The sequence below is a fragment of the Filicampus tigris genome, chromosome 13 (assembly GCF_054856515.1).
Source record: "Filicampus tigris isolate MCC_2025a chromosome 13, RoL_Ftig_1.0, whole genome shotgun sequence".
NCBI classification, from domain to species: Eukaryota; Metazoa; Chordata; class Actinopteri; order Syngnathiformes; family Syngnathidae; genus Filicampus; species Filicampus tigris.
The window spans coordinates 6,962,916-6,984,394 of record NC_141229.1 but is presented as its reverse complement, the minus strand read 5'-3'; the positions used below and the strand labels follow the sequence as shown (position 1 = coordinate 6,984,394).

Sequence of the window (21,479 nt, the reverse complement as noted above, 5' to 3'; positions counted from 1 at the left end):
CAAACTTGCTCTTAAAAACAACTGGCTTCCGATTTTTTTTTTTTTGGGGGGGGGGGGGGGGGGCAAAGATGTGCGCTGCGGGGTCACGGCGAGAGGCCTCGTATCGGCGGAGAGGCGATACTTATCTCCGGCATTCCAGGGATGACAGAGAGCTATGTGCCTGATGGCAGGGTTAGGGGGCTTAGAGAAAGGGGGCGGGGCTAAGGGAGGGAGGTGCAGGAGTTGTTGAGCAACTAAAAACGAACCCTTCCTCCCTCCCTCCTTCGCCTTCCTCCTTACTGCCTGACTGCCTCGGCCCCTCGCACGTAAAACCCATCTAATTAGACGCTCTTATTCCACTTCATTAAGGGAACACTTAATGATGTGTTTTTGGGGAAGACAACTGCACATTACCTCTCATGCAAGTGGAGCCGCTGAGTCGTAGCCGCCAGGATGCATGTACAGCTGCGTTTGAAGTGTTTGTCTCATGATTGTTGGGCAGGGGAGCAAAAGCCGGGAAGGGGGGGGGGGGGAGTGGCAGTTTTGCCTCTTTCACCTTTAGCCGCTGTCCTGGTGGTAGAAGTGGGGGAGGGGGGGGGGGGGGAAGGCGGGTAGTGACATCTGAGTTTGGCAGGGAGCCTCGCTGAAGGAGAGAGTTTGTTGTAATTGCTCTGACAGGTTTTAGGGCTGTTAATGACTCCGGCCCGAGCGCTACCAATTTGTCAGCATGCTTGCTGTTTACTAAGCTGTTGTTTTATGGTCCAGTGCGAGGGCCTTGCCGCTTGTTTAAAGCACCGATCAGGAAATAATCAGTGTAAAAACTCCCCCGGCTGCTGCCACGCTTAAAAATAAATAAATAAAAAAAAAAAGGCTGTTCTAAGGAGCCCTCATCTACTGTATGGATTTGAATGAGTGCAGGAGACTAAATTGTGAGGCGGGCGTCCTGGGGGGGGGGGTCGCACCAAAGCAAACCATAGTGGCCAGTTACACGGCACTGCTTTAATCTGTGTCGTTCAGCATTTCGTTGACATGACAATGGCATTTTGGAGTGGAAAATTTGTGTCGAAAACACTTAATGTATGTTGGAAAAAAAAGGGAGAAAACTGCTATGACCAAAATTCACATGCACATCACTACTCATGCCCAGTTCAAACTCTGAAAATATCAAAACAATCGCTACCGTGTTTTGGATTTTATGGTCGTGAAGCCTTTTTCTTCCCGTAGACGTTACTGCAACCTTTTGAGTTTAAGTTTTGAAGTAACTAATGTGATTCCGAGTGCGAAATTTGACGTGGTTACACGTTTAGAATTTGATGTAATTAGCCTCATGCAATTTCAAGTATGCAATTTTGAGACAAGTACGCAATGCCGAGTAATCAGATTCTGAGTTGAGCATTTAAGTCATGCGATTCAGAGTTTACAATCCGATGTGAGTAATGCGACTCCGAGTTTAAATTTGTTTTAAGTAATGTGATTCCGAGAGCGATGATTTTACGCAGGTAATGTGCTTAGTCGAAGTATGCCATGCGTTTCAAAACTTTGAATTTAAAATAAGCGATATGAGTCCGAGTTTAGAATTTGATGTAAAAAAAAAAAATGAATCAGAACTTGGAATTAGTCACCTAAATTTTGTGAGGCCAAGTTTAGAATGTTATGTAATATATTTCCAATGTTATAATACTTCACCTTATTGTGATCTAATAAATTGGTGCTAAAAAAATATATAACTTGCAATTGCGAATGCAAGCTTACAAAGGTTGGGCCATTCCCTTAGTGTGACCACTTCCCTGCATGTTTGTGTATGTGTGATTAGGTGTGCATCTCGAGCATGTGGTCCCAGAATCAGCAAAGACCCCTCCGTAAATCCAGAGTAAATAAAAGCGGGTAACCAGACGGACAAAAGCGGGAGCCCCTACCGCTTCTCCTATTGCGCTGCCATTTGTGAGTGTGGGGGGGGGGGGTGTTGTGTGCTGGCGAATGTGCTAAATGCTGCTTATGTTGCCGCAAAAAAAAAAAAAAAAAAAAGAGGCTCCTAAATCCCTCTCTTCTTTTCTGCTCATTCTCCGTGGCCGAGCCTGCGGGGAGAGAGGTGGTGTAATAGGATGTTGATGGGAGGGAGGGGCCCGGTCGCTATGGCGAGCCCATAATAATGCCCCAAAAAGCGTACCCCTATATAACATACTGTATATACCTTGTATATACCTCACGAGGCATGGGCGAAACATGGCCGACATGGTTTGCGTAGGGCACTGAAGGAGGCGATAAGTCACTTTAAGCACGGCTTCCATAAGCCACTGCCTCAACGCTCTTGCTTCATTAGCCTGAAACAAACACCGGGGGCCTCCCTGTGCATGGAAAGTCTGTGTAAAGACTCTCCACTCGCTATATATGAATAGTAAAATGCAAAGAGGGGCTCTCTTGTGGCAGTGGATTACCAGCCTTGACCATACGGTTTTGCACCTTCATCACGCTACGCTCTTAGCTTAATGTCAAAACGGACATAATATAGAGGTGCAAAAACGTCTCCAAGCATTCGTGTGCATTCCAGACCAGTCGATGGTGAAACGGTCATTTGAATATCCCTCTTTGGCGTATGTTCGGTGTTTGAGGGAAGGCAAGCGATTTTGCCGGGAGTAGTAGTGATGGAGTCAATGTGCGCTTGGTTGGAGAAATTCAACGATTACGGTGACTTTTTGACAGTTGTCAAAGATAAAAGCTTCGATGCCCATTTTCACGTTTATATTTGTAGGCTCGAACAAAAAAAAAAAAAAACTGACAACGTGAAAGCATTTTTTTTTGTTAAAGTTGAGGCAGTTCTTTTTCATCCAAACATGGCAACAAAAAAATCATTTTTTATTTGAATGAAAATGAATTAGTCTTTTTTGTGTGCTTGTTTTGTTTTTGAGAATTATTTTTATTCAGAACATGGATAAAAGCCTTTTCGAAAACATTTGTTTAACTTGAAGAAATTTTTACCTTTAAAATGTGTTTAAAAAAAAAAACTTGAAACATTTGCGCATTATTTGTTTTTGACAATGACCATTTCAACCAAAATAAAATTAGCATAAATCGACAACTATTTTGATAATCACTTACTCATTTATATACATTGTTGATCTTAAAATCGTCCGAATCGTCAGACTTTAAGCCTCTCAACATTTTGGGATTCTGCCATGCTTCATTTTTGATCAAAATGAGACATTTGCAAACGTTTCCCTTAACTTTGGAGAACAATGATCAACATTATTACCGTTTGACATTACCAAACCACTAACTGAATAAAAAACAATTTATTTTTGTGCTTTGTCTGCACCGTCAATTTAAAAGGGATGACAAAGGGATGGAAACGAAAAAATTATCCAATTCATCATCAATCGAAGAAACAAATGTACCGACGAATCGATTATTAAACCAATCATTGGTTGCAGCCCCGCATCAACGTGGACTACATTATCATCTCAATTCTTTAACTTACCCCCCCTTCAGCAACGCCGAGTGCCCCGCTCTACATACTGTAGCACACTTGATGCCAAAACCATTTCTTTGTGCAACAAACTTCCGAAAAGCAACCCCCGCCCGGTCGTGCTAATACGTTAGATAAGCAAGAGTTGCGCCGTGTTTACAGTCCTCCTCCGCCGGCCCGTTAATGAGCTCAGCCCCGAGACCAATTTACTCACAGCCAAGATATATGTGAATGCATTTTTAATAAGCACCCACCGGTGACGACTTGAGAGGGGGACGCATGTGAGCGCGGCCGTGCTCGTTTGTTTGCCCGCCGTGCCTTCGCCCGTTGCGTCCTCAGACCGATCCGTATGAAATTATGCGGCAACTTTTAAACAGAGGCCAGTCACGCCATCGCTGCCGTGTGTTTAAGAAAGAAGACGAGCGGGAAAGAGGGTAGGGCTCCCCAAACGCCCCCCCCCCCCTCCCTCGCCCCGCCCGCCCCCCCCCCCCTCGCCCTCATCTCCAAGGGTGCTGCTTTTCCAAAAGTGCCCGAGGCTACACTCCAGCATCTCAGCTCCCCGAGGCCTTTTGGCTGCCTCCTAATAGCCAACCCCCATCTGTGTCACATGGCCAGATGATGGGACGCTTCCCCCTACTCTTGCCCTACGCACTTTTTTTTTTTTTTTTTTTTTTCCCCCTCTCTCTCTCTCTCTCTCTCTCTCTCTCTCTCTCTCTCTCTCCTTCCTCTCTTCTGCCTACATTTATTTATTTATTTTTTTTCCCAGCGTGCGCATCCACACAGGTTAGAATGGCAGAGTTGCCAGGGAACAGTCAGAAGCCATTAGCGTTTGGGACAATTTGCCCTGCAGCGTTCCTTCTCTGGCTCCTAAGAAAGGAGGTGGGGGTGGATGCAAAGCACCAGCTCTCCTTTAGATGTAATGAGGCTGTGCAAGTTGCCTCTTCTTTATTCTTCTGCTCCCTCGCACCCTCTCGCTCTTTGTCTTTCCACCTTTTTCTTCCGTCGCACCTTCTGGCCATGGCCTCAGGTTTTTTTTTTTTTTTGTTCGAATAAACACACGGACGTTGAAGACTTCGGTGTACCCCACAGGGCATTCTCGATATGGCCGAAAAACTTGCACATTTTCTTGCAAGCGCTTGTATCCAGCTGCAAATGTATGTATATTAGGGGTCACGAACAAGGGTGTTATGGTTAAGGAAAACTAACGAAATAAAAAGTGAAATTCAATAAACAAAAGACAACAACAACAAAAAAAAATCGGCAGCTAGTTGTTGGAGGGACGCCAGTCCTCTTGCTGGATAGTGTGGAAGTGCCCTTGAGCAAGGTATCATCACAATCAGTTCGATTTCCCCCATTTAGGACACCAATAATTATAATAAATTCAAATAAAAATCAAATCTTATTCAAAAGATGCCTATTCAACTAGTAAAAATGTGCTTATGTCAAAGATTGCCAACTTTTGTCAGAAGTGGAAATTGTAAATATGATTGGCGATACAGTACTTCATCGAAACAGAAGTAGGCTAAGAGATAGCATTTTTGGTCCATGTTGCAATGTCAAGTCATTTGACAAAAATTGGTTTCGTACTAGGACTGACCAATTTGACAAAGTCAAACTGACATTCCAGTGTAGTAGATTAGAAATTTTCAAATCGCAAAGGCTAGGAAAAACAAAGCTTCAGTTTATTTATTTGATTTATTAGTTTATTTAGTGATGAAGCCACACATTTGTTTGCATTATTGTTGTCATCTCATTATGGTTTATTGACTTGGATTTACACCACATTTATGTGGTAGGATTTTGTGAAGTTGTCATACCGAACGCTTAAAAAAAAAAAAAGACTGCTAGTCAAAGTGTTTAGTCTCATTTGCCTCTATCTTAATGTAAGCCTAACCCATAAGACCAAAACATTTATAGATACTAAATCCGTTTTTTTATGATGATATATTGTGATACAGAGTAATGTATTGTTCATGTTTGTTGAACAAAAAAACATGGGAAGAGGGACCTTGAAACAATAATCACATATTCAATCGCAATATTAAGTTAAAAAAAAAAATCGCAATTCAATTCTTTTTCCAAATCGTTCAGCCCTATTTAGAACGGTTTAAAAAAAGTTTAATCGGATCCAAACAAAGCCGCGTGATACCCAATAATGCGACTTTCCCAGTTGCCGTGTCAATTTTATTATTTGTTTTTGCGCGCGTGGCAATATTTGATTTACAATCCACCTTCTGTTACGCGGGGGCCTCGAGTGACTCACTAAGCCCCGCCCCATTTAAGGCACGTAGCTCAGGTGCGCAGTTGTTGTTGGGACTTCCGATTTGTCCCAAAGTACCATAATAATAACACATTATGAAACCTGTTTATTTTCGTGACATTCTCTCATATTATGTTATTATACAATACAGTACGATATTTTCTTTTAAATTAAAAATTAAAGCCACACTTCTGGTTCGTGCACATTATCCGTGTGGGGAGGAGCTGAAAGCTTCAGCGTCCGGTTTCACCCTCGCAGGCGGAGGAGGTGGGAGGCGACAAGCACGTCGGGTAATGAAGTGACAGGTCGCTCGGTAAATACGCCCGGGTCGCCCTGCGCGATGGCGGCGGCGTTTTCGCCCGCGAAGGCTATCACGTTGCAGTGAAAATGGAAACGTCAATAAAAGGAATCTGCCAGCCTTTTTGGCCAACGTGTGGGTCCCGCCGCGCGAGGCCTTGACCGCTCACAGCGGGAGAGGGATTTACTCAGAAAAACTAACCCAAAAAAAAAAAAAAAAAAAAAAAAACGAGTGGTGGACACACATACACACACAGACACAGACAAAAAAAAGCAAACAAACAAAAGTGTGTTGCGACATTATTCAAGGGGCAGGGTGTTTAAAATTCACAGCGTCGTGTTGTTGACTTCCGCGTGGAGTCGCGTTTCTCAGGAAGCCCCCAGCACCCCCCCCCCCCCGATTCCCCCCTCGCAGTCGGAGTGGAGCGGAGTTTATTGTTTTAGGCTTTCCTGAACAAGGGTTCGTACTTAGCGCGGGATTTACGGCGCTGGGCCGGCTAATGAATGTCCGTTGTACAACGACAACACCCCATATGTCCCTCAGAGGGGCTGTTGCTTCTTTGACTTCACACGCCGAGTGCTAAGTCGGCACTTCTCTGTTTCCCCCCTTTTTGGTGTGGCTCGGCACTAATGATGTGGAAGGAAAACAAGGACAGAAAGGACTGAAAGAGGAAAGGGGGAGTAGTTCGAATTTGGATCCCCCTGCTGCTGCTGTCCTTGTAGTCTTCATTTATTTTGCATTTTGATTACACCGGGAGTCTGCCATTTTTTAAAAAATTTTTTTATAAGGTTATTAGTTCAAATATTTATGCCAGATTAGCACTCATATAGGTGCCGGTGATTGACGCCGCTCCAAAAACGGGCCGACGTGCCAGTTTCGAATTTGGAGAATGTCCGGGTCCTTCGCTGCCTTGGTGGAGGAGTTTTTCAGATTCATAATTTAGATGCCCTCAAGGAAGGCTTTCAAGGCATCTGTGCCCGGGGGCAAGAAAAATAACCACCAGTGTTAAAAGTAAATCATTTTTTGCTAATGCACAATTAATGCGGGGAAGGAGGAACAAGAAGAAAAGGGGGTGCAGAGATGGAAACTTTTTTTTCCATAGGAGAAATTGTGTTTTCTCTAGGAGTCAAACACGCTAGCGGACATTAATGCAAGTGTATGCTAGCCAGCTATGCTAATCACGCGTGGGGGTGTGCACGCACTCGCGCATGTGTGTGTGTGTGTGTGTGTTGGGGAGGCAAACAAGTCCATTATGTGCAATGATGCATCACCCCAAATCACATCAACTGTGTATTTCAAATATGCAGTGAGGGAGGATTTAGTCAAAATGGCCTTTAAAAGTAGAAACTAGATAACAATTTTTTTTTTCTTTTTTTTAGTTGAAAAAGTTTTTTTTTTTTTTTTGTTTTTTTTTAAATGATAAGACTTTCTGAGGGCCCCAAGGATGATGGGACCCCTGTAAAGCTCCCCCAGGTCAAAACATTTGTCTTAAAACATTGCTATACAGTTAATTGTCGTTAATTTGAGTTAACTTTAAGTTAACTGACCCTAACCCCGACCCTTTACTTAACCCTAACCATAACCTTTATGAGCTTAAATTAAGTTTGTCAGTTTTCATTTCTTTCAAAAACACACTCATTTTTATTTCATTTCGTCAACAAAAGATTTGTGTCAATTGTAGATGTAGTTATTTCGTGAGTTTTTGTTAGCTATAATAACACCGCTCCTTTGACAAAGGGACTAGATAACCGACTGATAACATAACGTTATTCGCTACATTTGTCGTTAGCGATAATATTTGTCATCGGCAAAACCTCGGTCAGCAACACCCCTAACCTGACACCCCGACGTTTATTGACGGGGGGTCCCTTCCTGACACTCACATACGGGAGCCCAGATACGTTACATCAAGCCCGCAAATGTTATTGAACTAATGACTCGTACTGTCCGTCAAATCTCCTTGGTTGTTTTGCCCCCCACTCCCTTACTGTAGATGGTGTCCAGCCATAACACTCCAGTTGTTAACCCCCCCCCCCCCCCCCCCCAGCCTCTTGTACATGCTCTGGAGTATAGAACAACAGTGCTAGGTCTCAATGTAAACCCCTCACTCAGCACAGGCCTTTCTCTAAGGCCATCTAAATCCCCCCCCCTCCACCCTCCTCCCTCCTCCCGCCTTCATATCGTCAATTCATAACAGCGGAAAATTCACTGTGTTGCTTTAACATCACTCTTAGGTATCAGCTGTGGTATTTGTCAGTTGATCCATCCTTCACGAGACGCGCTCTGGTATGCCCGTGCGGCATTTTATGTCTCACGCAGGCTTTATTTTCCGCCCAGGAGATGGTTTAGACAACAGCGTGGCATCGCCCGGCACAGGCGATGACGACGACCCGGACAAGGACAAGAAGAGGCAGAAGAAACGCGGCATTTTCCCCAAGGTGGCCACCAACATCATGAGGGCGTGGCTCTTTCAGCATCTCACGGTGAGTTGTTGTTATTTTTATTTTTTGGAATTGTTATTATTATGATTTGGAGTGCAAACGCAGCTGTCACACAGTTGTTGCCGTGAGAGAGAGAGAGAGAGAGAGAGAGAGCGAGCGAGGGCTCACCTGTCAGCCACCTGTCACAGAGGAGCACGGTGACCGGGTCAATCTAATCACTTTGGACTGTTTACCCTGCTCAGCACACTCCCGCCAAACAATGGGACGGACCAACGCAGGACGGTTAATCCAACAGTGGGATGCACAATGTATGTTGGGAAACACTGGGCAGGCGGCAGCGAGGCATTATTACTTCGTGGGGAACGTCCAGGACATCTCTAGCTTCTGGTCGGCTTGGGAGGCGGAGAATCTGAACATGATCCATTCCCAAAAATATTTTTCCGACAAATAATCAGTCACCATCAGAAAATCTGTTTATGGGCAATATTTGTCATGTAACTTTTCAGTCATTTATACTGTCATCAAAATTATATGTCGTTATACTTCATCAAAAATGAAGTAAAAGCTGTATTTAATATTTTTGTAAGCTACAGTAACAATATGGCCGGTTTGAAAATGAACATTCTGCTTAAATGTAGCAATTAAAACATACCGTACTTATATAATTAAATCAAATCAATTGGACCATAACTCATTCAATGACATTGACGAATTTACTTTTCACAGTCCAGCCATTCAATCCTAGGAATGTATCTATATTTTTTTCAAATTTTTTCAAACTTGAGGGTTTGAAAATGTCTGGCAGTGAATGAGTTGTGTGTGGGGAAAAATAACATTTTAAGAGGTTAAATGCAAATGTTTTGTACTTAAAAGTTAAATACAACTAAACTCTACTTTAGCAATCACAGTATACTGCAGTACTGGATAAAAAAAAAAGTTGACACCACACTATAACATTATACACTATTTGAACATTTAATTCAGTAATTCTTCAGCATGCTACTCAAGAAAGCCCACTTACCACTCGTGGTACTTTTTCAATAAAAGTAAAACTGTTTTGCTTGTCCTGCAAGTGTAAAAATAAGTCAGAACACACACTACCGTAAATAGGATTTGACATTAGCGCTTAGGCTAACGTTGGTGGAAAAAAAGCTAAAAGAGTGTATTTACTACTTTTGCTTTCTTTCTTCCTGAAACTATACACTAACTACTAACTACTCCCTTCTCTGACGCTACACGTCTTAAGTCAGTCTATTTGTAAGCATAGAGGGGATCGACACCATGACCCCCCCCCCCCCCCCCCCCGAATTCCCTCCTTGTACCCTCGCTGATGTCAGTACATTATCAGAACATCAGGCCGTATTGATTTTGCCACACGGCTCAGATTTCAGCAGCAGCATGCGACACACAAGCTGGACGCAGCGGTAAAAGCCAGTGAGTCAACTTTAGCCTGATCTTCAACCAAAGTGCGACCCCCACCCCCCACCCCTATGGCCCCCACCCGCCCCACCACAATCCCCTCCACCAAAACGTAATGAGTGACCAGCAAATACGACCTAATTGAAAGGGCTGTAAATCCATTACATATTGGTCAGGGGATAATCAGGAGTGCTTTAATCACTTTTATCTATTCAGGAGCAGTGAAGCTGCAACTGCAAAGCCCCCGAAGCCGCGCAGGCAGGCCCGCTTATTGCTTATTATTCTCATCATTATCAAAATGACTTCAGCAGATGTTCACAGCTCACTCGCTCCCTGACTGCACGGAAATGTGAGAATCAAGTTGAAAGATATTTATTTGAGAGGACAAAAGTGACTTATTTGAGCAACTGTCCTGCACGTGTAAGAATTTGTTACCCCGCTGTTTTAACTGAGTTTCCGGATTCAACTTTTTAACATTTACATAAGTGCAAAAAAAAAAAAAGAAAGCCAAAGTCAAAACAAAAGTCACTTTGAAATATTTTTGCACATTTATAAAGTGGCATTTACGCATTTTTAAGTCAAGTGTAAAAAAAATCACATAGTTTGTGTTTTTTAGGGTGCTGTTGGTATGTCCGCTGAATGCGAAGAAAATGGAGGCAACTTCGAGCACCCTTCTTTTGCTTTCACACACCTTCAGCCATGAAAATATATCTGCTTCAAGTCTCTAACTGTAATTTATCCCACCGAGTGGCGCTAACCACCAGCTAGCTTGCAAGCTAACTTGTAATAGTAACTTACAATTGCGCCGGGTAACCACAAAGTTATCATATAGTGAGGGAGAGGGGGGGGGGGGGACTAATGCCCGATGCCGAAGGACGTCATTAGGCAGCCGTTTTAGCCACGTAAAACCGTTTAACGCTAGATCTCCACAATTCAGTGTTAGCTAGTTTTCGGTCTTCAGCGATTATATTCAAACATATCTGAAGTCACTAGAAACAAATCTCTGAATTCACTTAACAGGGTCTTTAAGTCAAATATATGAAGTTAAAAAAAAGGTGATTTATTCTGATAAAATCTGATTTGTTTGTGTCGTAATGGGAATAAGACCTCATGCAAATCAGAATGGCGCACACTGAGCTTTTGGAGTCTTTAGAATGGCACTCAATGGACAGTTTTTAGGGCGCTGCTTCATTCAGAGTGTTTTCAAGCATCCCTCAACCCCCCCCCCTTTTTTTTTTTTTTTTTTTTTTTTGCCAGCTTGTAGATGTTCTCTCCAATCTTTACTTGTTTCCTTTGTGTGAAGCGCGGGCTCGTCTTGTACAAATAATAATCCCTCCCTTTTAACCTGCCTTTATTTCTTCACTGAGGAAGAGGACTAATTGAATTATCCCCCTTCTCTCCTCTCACCATCCAATTCTCCCACCCATAAACTCTCCCACACACACACACACACACTCACACTCACATGCATACACACTTGCATCCCGCCCGCCTTTCTTTTAATTTGTTAAGCAAATGTATTTGCCGTTGCTGGATGCATTTGAGGTTGAATTCTGGGGGACTTTGGCCCCTGAATGGCCCATAGTGGCATTCTGTCACGGGCGCATTCATTAAGTGAGGGGTGAGGAGTGAAAAGGAGCCGCCTGGTCTTCCATGAGCCACGGGGGTCTCTCTACATATGTTCTCAACATCCAGCCATTGTTGCGTTTGTCTCAAAAGCTCCAAAAGGACAGAGAAGCTAAACCCCCCCTCCGCTACTCTACCCGACTATACCACCCTGCTCCCCCTCCACCCTCAACTGTTGGCTTTTGGATTCAGTATGACACAATTGCAATCGTAAGATATTTGTCTTGATTAAGTTCCATTATTGTTCTGTTTTTTTTTTTGGGGTGTTCCCCTTAAATTAGGGATGGGGCGCTGGTGATTCAGCTAGCTTGCTGTCGAACATGTCATCCGCTACGGGATGTCGAGCCGCAGCCATTCAGTATCTAGTATCACTCTTGAATGGATACAGGGCTTCAGAACTTTGGGTGAAATTCTCAAATCCCATTTCGTTTTTTGTGCGGTGTAAAACAAAATAATAACTGGTATATTTAACACTGACCCTATAATGATATTATAGTTAATGACAACTAATGAAGAAACTAGAACTAAATAGAAAAAGAGCCTGACTTTTGTTTTTTTTAAATTCAGACAGTTTTAATTTGATTTTGGAGATATATATGGAGTATGTATCCAGTGCAAGATAAAAAAATTAAAAAAAAGTCACCAGGTGCTATGTAAGGTACACTACAATTTACACTAGAATTAGTTTGTTAGTTTCAGTTAGTTGTCTTTTTTTTTTTTTTTTTTTTTTTTTCAAAAAAAGCTCTCTTATTTTTACTTTATTTCGTGAATGAAGTAAATCGATTTTGGTTTGAGTTATTCCAATAATTTTCGTTAACTATTATACCCACGGACGGTATGGTGAAGGCGGGCACTTTATGCGTTGAATGTGCGCCTCCTTACTTCACGGAACTTCCACATCACCCTGGAATTGAACTAGTTCAGAGCGCTCTCTCATCCCATTTGAAATTTTATTAAAGCTCTATTAAATTTCCTCATACTTTCCGCATAGATTAAGGCCATTTAGCCCATTTCCACAGCTAACCCAAATAGTCGCGAGACACACTACAGTGCATTGATTGGTTGCCAACTAACAAAATGAAAGCAACAATGAATTGTGCCGATTTAGATTCACTGCAGTTGTTGCCGTTTCTGTATGTCATATTTCCAACTGCTCTGATGTCACACTTTTTTTTTCCCAACGCTTGCTATGGCCGTTTTGCCTGCGCACCACATGGTCGAAACTCAAGCCAGGTTTGGGATTTACTGTTCCAAGCTGAACTAAACCGTGCCGCTTGGTGGTCACATATTCAATTACCTCGCTACTGTCAGTCGTCCATCTGAAACACAACCTGTTGCGTCATAACCTCAAGTCCATATGTTTATCCCCGGCGGAGCACGTAAGCTGGCAACCTTAAATGCCCCGTACATGGAGTTGGCACAGGGCCGCACGGGCGGCTCAGCTGCTGTTAGCGGGGTCCTAGCATCACTCCGCTCCCTCTCGCTCTTTAATACCCCACTTGCCTCCCTCCCGTCCGTCCCCATGAGGTTCTGGATGTCTTCCAGCCACATTAGAGGAAGGGAAATCCCAGACTGTTGGTATAAGCTTTTCAATACTACAGGGAGATTATGTTATCAGGAAGGTAAACTTGGGCGTTAGGGGGACGGGGGAGGGGGGTAATGTACTATTGCGCCCTGAATGCAAGGATGACGACGAGGCAGTAATATAGCGGGACGGATGCTTTTTTTTTTTTTTCTTCCCCCCCCCCAGCCTTTTTGAAACTTTTTAAGCCACACGTAGCCCCCTGTGACATCCCGTCGAATGTGTCGACTGTAATTTAATCAATGGTTGATAGTTGTTTGTTACTTTGATAAGTGATCCATTCATTGATTCGTTGTTGTACCTCTAGTTAAGTTTATTGGCGTGCGATTGCCCAATCCCCACTTTTAACTTGGCACAACCCCTTTTTGGGCGCAAGGACCGTAGTTTGAGAATCCCTGTGCTAGAAGACATTGAGAGGGTTGAATAAAGGCAAGTACTGTTGCTTTAAAATGCACAATTAGCCCCCTGGCTTTCCTTCCCCTTCACCCTTTTCTAGACCCCGCTGGCCCTCCTTCACCCTTGTAAAGACGAGGGTTGGCCTCGCAACGAAAACAGGAAGCAGTCCGATGGACAGATAGCACTTTGGCCTTGTCTTTGGACTTTGTGTAAAGCCCACTAAACACCTATGAAAATAAATAGCGTGTGCACGGAGTGGTCGGTCAGAAGAGTAGGTAGCCCCTCCGCGGCATCAACCGTCTCAAGTTTTGTTGGCGGGTCACCCTTTGGCCCGGGTGTTTGGGGGAAACGCTGTTAAGCTGCTAAGCCAGGTGTATTGGTCCCTTGGGCTCCCTGAAGGGGAAGCGATACATCCCTTGGTCTTTTTTTAAAGTGCTTGGACTGTGGAAAAAAAAACAAAAAAACTCAACACTCTCAATAGAGGATTGTAGTTGCACTGTTACAGTCATTCAAATTTTAGCAGTCTCGTTCGTCTTTGTGTGTTTATGGATTCGATCCTGTTTCATGGGGTTTTAGTTTGAGTTTCATGTATACTTTTTCAGTTTATTATATGTATGAATTAACGGGCGCCAACCTTTTTGAAGCTGGGAGCTTCTTCTTGCGTACTGATTAATGCGAAGGGATACCGGTTTGATAAATGCTTTTGAAATAACACATTTGCTCAAATGACCTTTTGTTGCGTTATCATTATGTTATGATTAATAACAATAATAAATAAATACCGGTAGTTATATTTATCAATATAAAACAATGGTCATGTTAGGAAATCCTCACAATTGTTAGGAAACAGATACATATGCAGCACTATTTCTATACAGTGTAAAAATAAAAAAAAAAGTTGTGTGAACTCTAAATTTCAAGGCATCAAACTTCAACAACATTTTAAGTTGAGCAATCCAACTAAATACTTTAAGTTTTACTGTTGTGAAAATGTCATTTAATTTGACTATTCTTGCAAGTATAAAATGAAATATCATCACAATAACAATTTTAAAATAACATGTAAAAACGCATCCTTAACCTTTGTCATAATGTACCTTTTGTGTGACTTTTAGCATTGTCCACCGTGAGAATGGTGCTCAAATTCTGTGTTGCACATCTTTATAAGGTATCATCATGTGTAAAAAAAAAAAAAAGTATACAGTACTGTTCTTGTGTCCTCGGTCAGAGCCATGCGATTAACCCTAGTGAGGACACATCCCACTCTGTGAGGAGATGAGTGCATTGTGCTGCAAACATCATTAGATACACCAGTGACAATGCTTCTGCCCACTCCTCCTCCTCCCCTTCCCGATCCCCGGCCCAACGTAGAATTAGTCTCCATGACAACAGGGTGTCATCGCCAGGTCGAGCCCTCCTATGGGAGCTGCTCTCTCAACCGCCCTTTTATAGATGCACATAAAAGAGGCAGCCCGGGTCATTCACAAGACATGGGTGCAGGCCAGTCCGGGCCAGGCCAGGCCAGGCCAGGCCAGGCCAGGCCAGGCCCTGGCAACGGATGTTTGTCCCATATGATAAACAAATGTACAAGTCGGCGCAAAAGGCCCATGTTGTTTGCGGAGGTCTCGTTTGTATTGGCTCTTTTGTTTAAGCTCTTGTCGTCCTTCTAATCCGTATGGACTCAATGATCAGAAAGAGGCAGAAAGGCCACAGTATCATAGCAACAGTATATAGTATAATGTAGCTGTAATGTACAAAAAAAAAAAAAAAAAACGAAAAAATGACAATTGTGCTGTAAAAAAAGAAAATAGGTTGCACGTTCCAGCAGCCGCTGCGGCTTCACGCATTCAGATAATTGTATGTGTGGCACGGTTAGGGTGACGGCGGCAATAGCTTCCGACGCAAAGGGACATCGAATCTTAGGTGTCTTCCACACTTTTAATCTTGCAGGCAAAGTTCAGCGAGTCATTCTGAAATTGAGATAAAAAAAGAATTGCAAACATATGAGAATGATCCTTGCATCCTTGTTCAAAAATATTTCAGGAAAAAAATCAATCAAATTCAAATCGACATCTCAGTGTAATAGAATGCAATTGTCAAGTCACAAAGGCTGCAATCCGGGGTGAAAAAAAAAAAAAAAAAATTGGTTGGTGGGCTTTATTCTATATGCAGTGAAGACCAAAACATGAATGTATAATAAATCTGGTATAGTTTATTGTTATACAGATTAATTTATTGCCTGTGTTTTCATTACGTGAGAAGAGTGAAAAAAATGTGCATAATAAATCACAAGCTCAACACTGAGAGAGGGAAAAAAATGGATAATTTTGCAAAATTCACAGTCACAGTCCCTGCAACTTCATCTATTCAGATAATTAGACGTGTGGTGAGATCAGCGCAAAAGCGACAATTGCTTACGATACAATCAGAACATTCAGAGTGAAATCCTCCCGTTTGCACGTTTGATCTGGCACACCTCCAGGCAAATTTGCGGTTTGACTTCAACCCCCAAATCCCATCCCACATCGGTACCTTACACCAGTGATTCCAAACTTTTATTGAGCCAAAGCACATATTTTAAGTTTGAAAAATCTTACGGCGCACCACCAAACAAAAATGCCACAAAAAAATTGATTCGCGTCAATTATATACGTTTTACCATATAACAGAAGATCATTTATTTTTTGTTCTGTCACCATAAGTCGGTGGCATAGATAGTTAGATGATAAAATGTACATGTATTTGTTATAAATCAATCATTTTCTCACAAATTCAATGGAATTCAATCATTTCCCATGTCACACGCTCACGCGCTCACGAATCACTGCCTTACACACACGGCAGCAAGCCAAGGAAAAAGCAGCTATTCCCACCCGACTGCTAGCTGACCAGCTAACAAGGTTTTTTTTTTATAATCAACCAACTTTTTTGCTCTTGATCTTAAACCCTGGCGGCTGAGTTTGAACTGAGCTGATTGACAGATGCGTAGCCAATGTGCTGCGTGAGGCCCCCGAGCCCGCGTTGGCCACCCTTCTTCTCATCCTGGTGTGCAGCGCAAGCAGCGTTCAACTGGTCGAGACACATCTGCAAACGCTTTGAACAGCTCTTCCTCCTTTAAACAAAAAAAAAAAAAAACGATCCGTTGCGTTGGCTGCTGCTGTCCTCATGGCATGGTCTCTAGAAGTGGAGTATTTGACTTTTTCGAGCCAGGGGTTTTCAAGCCAGGACAAAGGAGAAGCAGGGAGCAGGTTTTAGGGGCTTGAAGATGGGAAGACGGGAGGCTCCTAAAGGTCACAAAGGTTTGGGCCTGGAGGAGGCCCACACACTAATCTGTCATGTGCTTGTTTGCCTCGCAGCCCAAAAGTCACCTCTCCTGTCACCCATGGCAACCCGGGCAGCCGTTTTGCTTCCACGGCCCCCGAAATGTGCGACTATTAATGGGGAAAAGGGGGTCGGTGGGGGGGGGGAGAAAAAAAAGAAAGTCATCACGTTACTTTTGCGACAATACCCACAATGCTTTGTGTGAGTTTGTTTGCCAAACAGACATTAGGCACAATTGGACAAGCCAGTTTCTATTGGGCGACTTTGATAAAGACGGTGTGGAGGAGGTGCCTTGGCTATTGTCTGGTGGCCGCTCAACGGCCACCATCTGCTCTTTGGAAACGACGCCGAGCGCCGTACTCGATTACCCTTAAATGTCTTAACAAGGGCCGAGAGAACGGCAAAGACGGAGTGAAAGTTTCGAGGGGGATCCGGTGACGTCGCATTTTCACAGGCTGTATAATTATACGACAGGCCACATCAACTCCGGCGTCACACCGAGCCCGGCCGCAGTTCAGCAGTCATCCTTCGCTTGCGCTTGTAATAAGCCTGAGTGTGTTTCAATCGCCGCCGTCGGACCTTTATACTTTGCCCCCTAATCCAGATCTGTCATAGTTCCACTTCAAAGCCACCTAAGCTCACGTGCAATCCCCTGACATATAAAGTATGACAGTTGCGTGCGCCCTTGCAAAGCAAGCACGTACCATGCTTTTTTTTTTTTTTTTTTTTTTTCATCCAGATGAGCCCCATATGTTTTGTATATGTGGAAATGCAAGGAAAGCTGCTATAATCCCCCTCCCCGCCACCCCCCCCCCCTCAAATACCATCCCAAATCTCCCCATTTATTCCCCTTCTCCCCTCCCTTTTTCTCGCTTTAGGTTAATTTTCACTCCTGCTGTTGCAGCTTAATGAAGAAGCAAAAATGAGTGTTTTCTCCACAAGCAATTTCTACAAGCGGAAACTCGTCGTGTCGTTTACTAAGACAGCAACGTGAGGTTATGCAGCTTGGGGAAAAGGGGCGTAGTATGAGTATAGAGTTGTAGAATTTTCATCCAGAAGTCCAATGCTGTGGGGATTTACGCTCCACTGAGAATAAAGCCACGTTTCCACCGAGCGGTCAAGTTTGGTTCACCACGGTGCGCTTTGTAACGGGAAACACGAGTCTTTGGTTTTTTTCGTTTCCGCGGCTGGTTCGCGTAGGCAGATTGGCAATAAATGTAACCCACCGTTGAAGCCCACAACAAAGACGGGGAATATAAGGGGTCCTGACATACCGCATTTCGAGGTTTACGAGCGGCACTTGGCGGAAGCATAAGTGACGATTTTGAAATATAATCACATTTTGTTTTGTTTTTTTCCTCAATATTGCGATTTATTGCAAATTATTTTTGGAAGGTTAAGAGAGCCAAAATGTGGTTCAGTATAGATGAGCTCATTTTTGGATCATATTATATCTTATATGTTATATTGCCATCATATACCATTGTGCACTTAACATCAACTGAACACCACCTAAAAAAAAAATACATGAAAGCGCTAATTAAATATGCTAAATAATTGCTAATTTATGATACTGGCATTGATTAAAATAGTAAAAAAAATAGGTTTTACTTACTCATACCGAGTGTTTCCGAACCTCATGGAAGCTCGAAGAATCGCGGCTCTAGCCACCGGAAGTGACGTAGATATAGCTAAACCGCTCGCTACACCACAGACTGTACGATTTCCATGCGCTACAAACACAGCACATTCAATGGCGAGCGATGTTTTGGAATGAGAGGATTTCGAAACACACGAGCCGACAGAAGGGGGCGTTATTAGACCGTTCATGACTAGTAGTCACTGAATCCTCCGGCTACTGTGACGTCACATCTCCGGAAAAAGCCGAAGATGAGATTCTGAATTGTATTTAGTGATTAAACTTCTGTCTACCAACGACCTAATCACATTTTAATCACAGTTATGCATTGTAAAGGCAGAGGGCTAGAGGGCTACAGAAAAGTTTTCTATGTTTGCACCCTGACCTTTAAATGTGCATCCCCACCCAATAGTTGGATATTATCTCGGGGGAATTACAAATAATTATCTAAGAACACATTGAGCTTGCTTGGATTTCCGCATGACAAAAATGAACCTCTTTCATTAGATGTTACATCGCAATAATCTCGATATCGCTATAGTCAACATCCATCCATCCATTATCGATACCGCTTCTCCTCACAAGGGTCGCGGGGCGTGCTGGAGCCTATCCCAGCTGTCTTCGGGCAGTAGGCGGGGGACACCCTGAACTGGTTGCCAGCCAATCGCAGTAGTCAACATCCATATCGCGTATATGTTTCACCAATATTATGTAGCTAGCTACATTGCTAGCTAGCTAGATTGCTAGATTGCGAGATAGATAGATAGATAGATAGATAGATAGATAGATAGATAGATAGATAGATAGATAGATAGATAGATAGATAGATAGATAGATAGATGTGTGTGTGTGTATATATATATCGGAGTAGATGGAGAAAACCTACCCAAACATGGTGGGAACTTACGCGAGAGCTCGCACGCTCCACAAACTAAAGCCAGAACCGAGAAGTTTGAGGCAGAGGCGTTCACCACGAGTCCACAGAAAAATTGATTGAGCCTTAAATATCCCCATTGTCAAATATTCAGCCTGAATGGAATTAACGCAGCAAACCACTTTGTGTAAACGGGGGCTGCATTCCCAGCCACTGCCGATGTAGTCATAACACAGATCTGAAATGTGGCTGCCTTAACTCTGTGTGAAAGCCGAGTGAATGATGTCATCTGTAATTACAGACCACGTAAGGTAGCCTGTGATAGCGTACATGCCCCCGGTGGGGGTGGGGGGGGTCTTATTTAGATGGCGATGGCTGATTTCGGGGATTGCGGGGGCTTTTTTTTTTTTTTTTTTTTCCTTTTTTTCGCTTCTGTGACCTTTCAGGGCTCAAAGCGAAAATATGTAAGCGGATTTTGGTTTCGCATCTCAGAGTTGGTTTCCTCAAATTACCCCTTAACCTTCCGTGGGTGCCGCCCTGCAGGCGAGCCTCACCACCCTCCCCCAGTTGGTGGTGGCTGCTGCTGCACGCCGGCGACCGATGGGGATTGTGCTGCGGGCCTCAATTCAGCTTTTGATATGCATCTCACACCCAGAGAAGAAGAACATGCATAGGGAGGAAGTGGAAGCGTGGAAGCAGGCTTAAAAAAAAAAAATGGCAAAGGAAAAAGAAAAGGTTGAACGATGGGGAGGTGGTGAGTCCAAATCAAAAACAGACTTCGTGTTTCACTGTTTGGTTTGTCATGGGACTCTGACTGCACCAAATCCCACAACTGCCATTCCCTGTGATATTTTTTTTTTCCCCTCACACCTCTTCTCCGTCCAGAGGCGAGCGTTGAGGATTCCTGCGCAGTGGGGTCCTTATAACTGGGAGCCACGTCTCTTGTTCTCACCTCTCCCCCCACCCACTTCCTTACCTTTTCATTCCCCCCCCACCCCCCCAAACCCCTCCCATTGATATCCTCTCTGCTTCCCTGTCTGAGTGCACCGACCTGCTTTTATGATCCCAGTGGCTCATCAAAGACTGAGGCTGAGCGGGTCAATTTGTTGCTCCTTTACCCGCCAACCTCAGCGGACCCTGTCTGCACCGCAACCATTTACCCAGAATGCCCTGCTGCTCGGGCCTGTTTCGAGGAGACGGTTGAAGCTAATGCCCTGTTGGTCATGAGCTCTTTCGTACAAAACTTGACTTTGTAATGACGTGCCAAGCAAGCCTCTTTTACATCGTCTTCATGCAAAATAGCATTTGTTTTTTTCTGTCTTTTACACATTCACTTCTGTTTGGAATCTGTCAATTCCCGGGTCCCCCTTTTACATGATACGGCGGTTTTTGTCTTTGACGGACAGACAGCTTTTTTGGGAGCTTGGTGTCTCGGAAATGGGGTGCTAGAGTTCACGAGCCCCTTTTCTTACCGGTTTGTTTTTTTCGTGGTTGAAGACACAGAATGTGGTGTTGAAGTCAACCTGCGAATTTGCAAACGTCGGAGGTAGTACTGAAGCGCGACGGCGGCTGTCTGACTCCCGTCCTTCCTCTTTGTCTGATAAATGCGTCATACGTCATTGACGCTGACATCACCGTATATCTAATAATCTGATTGCGAGAAGCTCCGTCGCTGTGTGAAAGTACACACATACTAACTGCAGTGTCCTGTTTTGCTGCTTTTATTGTTTAAAAAAAACAAAAACCCCACAGGTGAAAACATCTGTTACGTGTCTGATGTGCCAATTTTGCTAATCTTCTTGTGAAACGGGCTGTTCACGGCTGCCCCGTTATTAGTATCATAGACAGCAACCCCTGAATGATAAAAAGCTGTACCCCATGCTGACACAGAGAAGAAAAAAATCCCGACGTTAGAAGCGGTGGAAAAAAAATCAAAGAAAGAAAGAAAAGAATCAAATATATAAATCCAAATGTAGGCCTTGGCTCCAGATGTGAATCCGTCTGACTATTGATCGCTGGTGCCGCGGATCCCCAATCCTGCGGCGTCTGACACACAAAGCGCCCCGCTAAAGCCCGTGAAGCAGCCTGTACAAGTATTTAGATGACGACAACAGGCTCCCAACCCCTCCTCCTCCTGCTACCCGTCTTTCCGTCTTCTTTTCCAAGAGAGATGCGGGAAAT

General features: G+C 43.7%; 1 protein-coding gene across 8 annotated transcripts in view; it reads left to right on the top strand.

Moving 5' to 3' along the window:
* Window positions 1–21,479, top strand: part of meis2a (Meis homeobox 2a) — a 113,410-nt gene that overhangs the window by 37,843 nt on the left and 54,088 nt on the right. For 4 of the 8 annotated variants that reach the window (XM_086049361.1, XM_086049363.1, XM_086049355.1 and 1 more), the window contains exon 8: window positions 8,338–8,483. In XM_086049361.1, coding sequence (XP_085905487.1) covers window positions 8,338–8,483 — 146 coding nt within the window. Of the gene's footprint in view, window positions 1–8,319; window positions 8,484–21,479 lie in introns of all 8 variants that reach the window. The other 4 variants (XM_086049360.1, XM_086049354.1, XM_086049357.1 and 1 more) reach the window with 2 other exon arrangements.